Genomic DNA, 6126 nt, shown 5'->3' with positions numbered 1-6126 from the left:
TGGCATGCGTCTGTGCAGAACAGCAGGACCATCTAGCCAAGAGCGGAGACAGTGGCTAGTAGGGGGATCGCTGATCATCTGCAATAGTATGTGTATGTGGGCACAAGCTTGAAGCTGTGGGATTTGTTGCCTGTGGGAAGCATTCCTTTGAAACTGTGCGCTTCTCATTATTTGGTTAATTCTGCAGACTGCTAAGCCGAGGCAGTAGCATGCACTGGCATCAGAGTGTCTGGGCCAGAGCGTGCCATTTCGGTTCAGAAGCTCTGGGTTTTATAAGCTTGGGCGTGGCGAAGTGTGCAAAACGTTGTGCTTTGCAGGAAAGAGGATCTCAGAAGGACAAATGTGCATCTGCTAATGCTTTTTGCAAGAAGTGCTTTAGGCTAGAAACTCATTAGGGGATAAGAAGAATTAACAGCTTGAGTGAAAAATGTGACAGAATACTTGGCTATTTGCATGGATGGTTAAACCAAGTTTGGTTGGGAAGATGAGGGCAGACATGAACGCGTGTTTCAAGCACTTAGTGAACTGAAAGATTTGTTTTCACTTGGATAGTACTGCCTTGTGGGTTTCTACTGGATTTTGAGCAGCATTTTATATCCCTAGAAATGGGGAGGTAATTATTAGGTAAAATCTCAGTCTCAGTCTTCACTGGTCAAGGAAATTGTATTAGCACCGAGAGAGTTACCTATGGTACCGATCACTAATGGGCACTTGTTATACACTGGGGCCATGAAAATGCTCATCTGAGACTTGTTTACATACTATACAGAGGCTCTGCAATAATTGATGGTGCATTTACTGAGAACTGTGTGTCTGCAAAACCTAGAAACGATAGATAAGAGAGACTATTAAGAATTCACTAATAAAATAGTCTTGTACGCCAGCTTCTACATCAGTCACCAGAGTTCAGCCCTATCTTAGCCAGCCATAAAAGCCTTATAAACAAGACCTGTGTTTAAACCTTCTCTGGCTTACACTGTTTGAACTGCAGTGTTGAAAGATACTTGGTGACTCTTGCTATGGAGATGTGCACAATACCCACTCAGTTCCTAAAATGCTTGCTTTATTGTTTGGAGAAAGGAGGCATACCAAAAAAAAAAAATAAAAATCCTATTTGTCTTTTGCATTTCTGCATCTAGTTAACTGGGTTAGACATCTACATGCAGCAATTGCATGTTTGTCTCATGTATCATAATTGGAAACTGCACTCGGTTAAAAATTGGATAGTGACTCTGCTGATTCACTGGTCCTATACACTTTGTGTAATCATTTACACGGGTGAAAGGCAGGTATGGAGTCAGTATAAAATGAGAAAAATAGGATTTGTGACTTGCTCTGCACTGCTGTAAAAGACTCTGAAGGAGGTGCTGGCTGGATGATGGGGCTAGAAACCATAGATGCTTATCCTAGTGGGCCCAAATGGAAAAAGAAACATTTTTCAAAAGTGGCTGTTGACTTCAGGTTACTGTGAAGTCTGACAGCCAAACTTGAGACCCTCCAGGTGTGATTCTTCCAATGTGCTGCAAACACACAATTCCAGCTAAAGTCCAGTGGGCCAGATCCTCAGATGCTATAAATTGCTACGGTCCACTTCCTCCAGCAGAACTATGCTGACTTATGCCAGCCAAGCCTCTGATCCTGTACCTCAGGCTGGGATCCCTATTTCCTAATAATGCAAAATAATCTGCTTTTGAAAATTTGGGGCATGATTTACACCTTACTTTTTAAACACTGTTGTTTGAAATGCCAAACTATATTGGCAACACCCTGCTGTATCACACTGATGCTGCGTCCTGGACTTGGATTCACTGCCTGTTGCACAGATTCTGAATCTAATGAATAATATGTTTCTTGGCGAGTGGTCACCTCCATTTCAGTGTGACCACTTCTAGAGCCAGGCATTATTCAGTAGGAATGGACCAGATTGACCCTGTATATTTTATCAGGGTAAAAAAACATACCCACCAGCCCTCAATATGGAGTGTATCATGCTATACACTTGTCATACATATAACGTTCAAAAAGAAAGAGTTTACAAAACTAACTCTTCGCGCTCCTGCCCACAGCAGACACAGAACATCTTATAACGTCTTGTTACATTTCCTCAAAATCTGCCATTTCAAAGTGCTTGAGAGAAGCTATCGTAACACTTGTGTATCATGGAAATACGGTCAACCGTGAGTCTAGGAAAGTTAGCGTTAGAATGGAAGTCCCCAAATTGCGAGAGCGCGCTGAAATATCCATTTTGCAATCCGGAATAAAGGCAAACACTTCTTGGGAGAAACGGATCTTGGGGGATGGGAGGGAGAAGCTGGTGTCAGAGTGCTGCTGTCTCATAATTGCAGCTAAATTATTGCTCTCAGTATCCATTGCACATATTGCACTGTGAAACTGGTGACCATGTAATGCCTCCATCGAGTGCTCATACACCGCCACTCCTCTTGCAGTCCTGTGTCGACTGCCACGGGCACATCAACTGGCCGTTGGGTTTTTTTTCCAAACACCCAGGAAACTCCACCAGCCTGCAAAGGTTGACAGGTCTCACTCCTGATACAATCCAGCTAGACACTCAATAGTGGTTTTAGGCATTCAAAAGAAAACTTTATAAACAACACAGTACAATCACATACCTAGCAATAAGGACAAAATGTATGTGAATTACAGCAAATCATTGGGAAATGATTTTAGCAGAAGATTCTTCTTACCTTCTTCAGCAAATGCCCTGAAGGGTACAGTCCCTAGCAGGAAGATGAGGAGCAGGGTTTTAAGAAACATCTTGGCTAATTCTGTTGAGAGAATAGCTTTCCAGTCTTGGGATCAGACAGTTCCAGTCGTGGATTATTTTAGAGATAAGAGGAGTTGAGATCACACAGAGAAACCACCTGTGGACAACCTTTTGGAGTTGCAGAAATTCCCTTGAACTGCAGTAGTTAGAGGGGCAGTTTTTCCCAGAGAGATAACGAATACAGCTAAAGAAAAATAACTGAGAGAGGAGTCAGCATTTTTTCTTTAACCAAGGGGTGGGAGGGTACCTAAGGTGGTCTCAAAAAGAAGAGGCCAAGCCCGCCCTCTTCACTCTGTTTGGTCAGCACTAAAATTATGATCTCAGCCCAGGTTTAAAGTTACAGGATCTGCAGTGGATTTTTAGAAGATGCCAGAGACAGTTATATTTAGTGAAAGGAGAGGGAGGCATTTAGACAGAATGAGCTGTGCAGGGAGCTTGCTTCTTTCTAAAGTACCCTTCAAAAATATTTATGGATCCGTGGTAGGGCATAATTTCCAACAGTGAGCTGCTGTGTTCTTCATTTCAGAGTAAGTCTGTGTGTGAATGTGTGTAGGAAATATGTACACGCAGGGCTTAATTCTGCTGGTCAGTACGGAGCGTGATTTTGTTGGAGTGTATATGCTGGTCTCTTAAGTTTACATGCCCTCAAGTGACATCCTAGGCATATGTCTAGCATTTGTGTGTGAATCCAAGCACTGGCAAGCACTTATGTGCTGAATTAGCTCTAGGGAGGATCTCTTTCTGTAACTAAGTGCCAGTCTTTGCCAGCAGCACTGTTCTCATTTTTAATTGAGAGTTTTCTTGCATGTGAAGGCAGCAGTAGCAGATCGTGTAAAATAAATTAGTGCTCTATGCCAATACCTTCAAGGTAGAGTGTGGAAAGATAGGGGATGTGGTTTGGATCTCTCAAAAATCTCACATTGGTTGGACCACAGCTGAAATAAGATCAGGACAGAGAGCAGGAGTGAGGTACGGATTATGCCAAGGTCTGAAAAAAAGGACATTCCCCCTGACTCTGCCACCTGAGAATTGGGACAAGTATGTTGTTTTTACGGTGTTTACTGGTCTCCATCTGCTACTTAGGAACAATGATGAGTCTTCATTAACCACTGTCAGGACGAGAGGGCTAGGATTCAGAGAGACCTTGACAAATTGGAGGATTGGCCCAAAAGAAATCTCACGAGAGTCAATAAGAACAAGTGCAAAGTCTCGTACTTAGAATGGAACAATCCCATGCACCAGTGCAGGCTGGGGACCAACTGGCTGGGCAGCAGCTCTGCAGAAAAGCACCTGGGGGTGACAGTGGACAGTAAGGTGGATATTGTGGAAGAAATCAAAGTCTGCGTTGTGGTTGAATCAGAACTGACAGAGCCAGCCTTTCTTTATTTAGGGCTATACTGTGATCACAGGGAGAATTCCACACAGCAAGGGGAATCACCCACCTGTCTGTTTCAAAGGATTTCTCACACTCTCTAAGTTTACAAGCATATTTATACTTAAGACAGAGTGTAGCAGGACACTGGGGTGCCTGCTACTAGTAATAGTGGTGTGGGCTTAGCTGCCAAGCTTCAGGGCAGCCCAGGTGAGGGTTGCTAGAGCAACTGATTGAGTCAGCTGACCGCCAGGGGGCAGGGCCGGGCCTTTATAAACAGCCCAGGCCAACGCCTATGGGGCAGTTCCCTCTTGGTAGCCTGATGTGTGGGAGCTCAGCAGTAGAGCTGAGCAGGGTTGGTGGTTGTAGTTTGACCACCCAAGCAGCTACAGCGTGGTAAGAACTCTGATGGGGAGGGTATTGCTAGAGAGGCAAGTATGCTTAACCCTGTGTTTGAGCAAGGAAGCTTGTTATTGAGTTACAGCTGGTGTGCTTATGGTTCTGTTTAATTTGTTGTGTAAATACCGGAGGACTGGGTGAGGCTGTAAGGGTGTGAGGAGGCCTCATGGGAGCTCCCCAGTAGTCTGGGGGTTCCTGGGTGCCCTGTTTGGGCACAGCAGTGCCTGGGAGGCATGGCTGTTTGGCGCTGGTGTGGTACAGTGTGTGGGGGCTGAGACCCTAGCCTGAGGGTGGTATTCTGCCCAGTTGGGCAAAGGACCCCTGAGAAAGGTCAAGGGGCCAGGCATGGCTCGGGGCCACCTGAGCCCCGAGCGCAAGAGGCATGGACATATGCCCCAGAGAGGGTGTAGCACAAGAGGCATGGACATAGGCCCCAGAGAAGGGTGTGTTTACTGAGGAAGCCCCAGAGAAGGGCGAGGCATAAGCCCTGAAAGGGGGGGAATGCCTAGTTGGATGCCCCAGATGAGGCGAGTCTAGGGGGAAGTCCCATAAGGGGGGCGAGGGTGAGTGTAAGAGGCTGGAGTAAGGCAAGCATGTGGTTGGAGACCCAAAGCCAGGCCAGAGCGTGCGGTCGGGAGCCTGAAGAGGGTGCTTGCACTAGCTGAACCTAAAGGGGCGAGACAGGGCTTGTGCAGTGAGCAACAGGGCCCCAGGGGAGGGGCGAGTACATTAGGTGTGCTGGAGTAAGCACACGGGTACAAGCCCAAGAGGTTGGGGAGCGTGGGATAGAACCCGACAGTGCAGGGCGCGCAAGACAGAGCCTGGAGTAGGGCGAGTGTGGGGGCAAGGCCCCAGCGAGGGCGTGTATATCGGAGACTCGAACGTCTGGAATAACTGCGAGGCTTGGGGCGTGCTAAAGGGGAGGTAGGAGGCATGCATAGCCCATAAGGCTGGGGTGCACCAGGTCACCCCATAGAGAGTAGGAGCCTGGATAGTTATAGCACTGTGTCCAGGTGGACTAAAGTCAGCCTCCCATATAAAGCTAGATATATCCACAAAGATGTGGTGGGCGAGAAAAGAGGGTGCTGGATCACTTACTTGGCACGGCAGGGGGGCACTAGCGAGATCACGGCTGCTCCTGCACCCTACTCCGTGACACAGAGAAAGAAGGGAAAAAAAATATGACCTTGGACAGTAAATTACTGATTGTTAACACACACAGACATACAGGCTGCTTACTTAAAAGTGATACATTGTGCTTATAGAAATAGTTATCAGTTTCTGGTTTCTCAGAAAGAAAAATAAACTTAACACTCGTACACAGGGTGATTATATCATAGGCAAAAACAAAGCATGTAGAATTCGTTATCTCGGAATGCTTAACTGAAATAAGCAGTACCAGCACTTCTGGTCTGTCTGTCTTTTTTTTTCTAGTCAAATAGGTCAGAAGCCCAATTCAATTACTCCTACAATATGAGTCAGCAGTGTGCCCTTCTTGCCAAGAAGGCTAATGGCATACTGGGCTGTATTGGTAACAGTGTTGCCAGCAGATGGAGGGAAGTGATTATTC

The 6126-nt window shown here is 46.2% G+C and overlaps 1 protein-coding gene across 3 annotated transcripts in view; it reads right to left on the bottom strand.

Annotated features, from left to right (window-relative positions):
• The window catches only part of PDPN (podoplanin), a 34135-nt gene extending 31113 nt beyond the window's left edge, over positions 1-3022 (bottom strand). For 2 of the 3 annotated variants that reach the window (XM_019511873.1, XM_019511874.1), the window contains exon 1: positions 2706-3022. In XM_019511873.1, coding sequence (XP_019367418.1) covers positions 2706-2775 — 70 coding nt within the window. In that variant the 5' untranslated portion in view covers positions 2776-3022. The remainder of the gene's footprint in view (positions 1-2705) is intronic. The other variant, XM_019511875.1, reaches the window with a different exon arrangement.
• Between the last annotated feature and the right edge of the window lie 3104 nt (positions 3023-6126).

This window comes from Gavialis gangeticus, unplaced genomic scaffold (assembly GCF_001723915.1).
Source record: "Gavialis gangeticus isolate Ggan-Ray unplaced genomic scaffold, GavGan_comp1, whole genome shotgun sequence".
Lineage (NCBI taxonomy): Eukaryota > Metazoa > Chordata > Crocodylia > Gavialidae > Gavialis > Gavialis gangeticus.
This window is presented reverse-complemented; position numbering and strand designations above follow the sequence as displayed.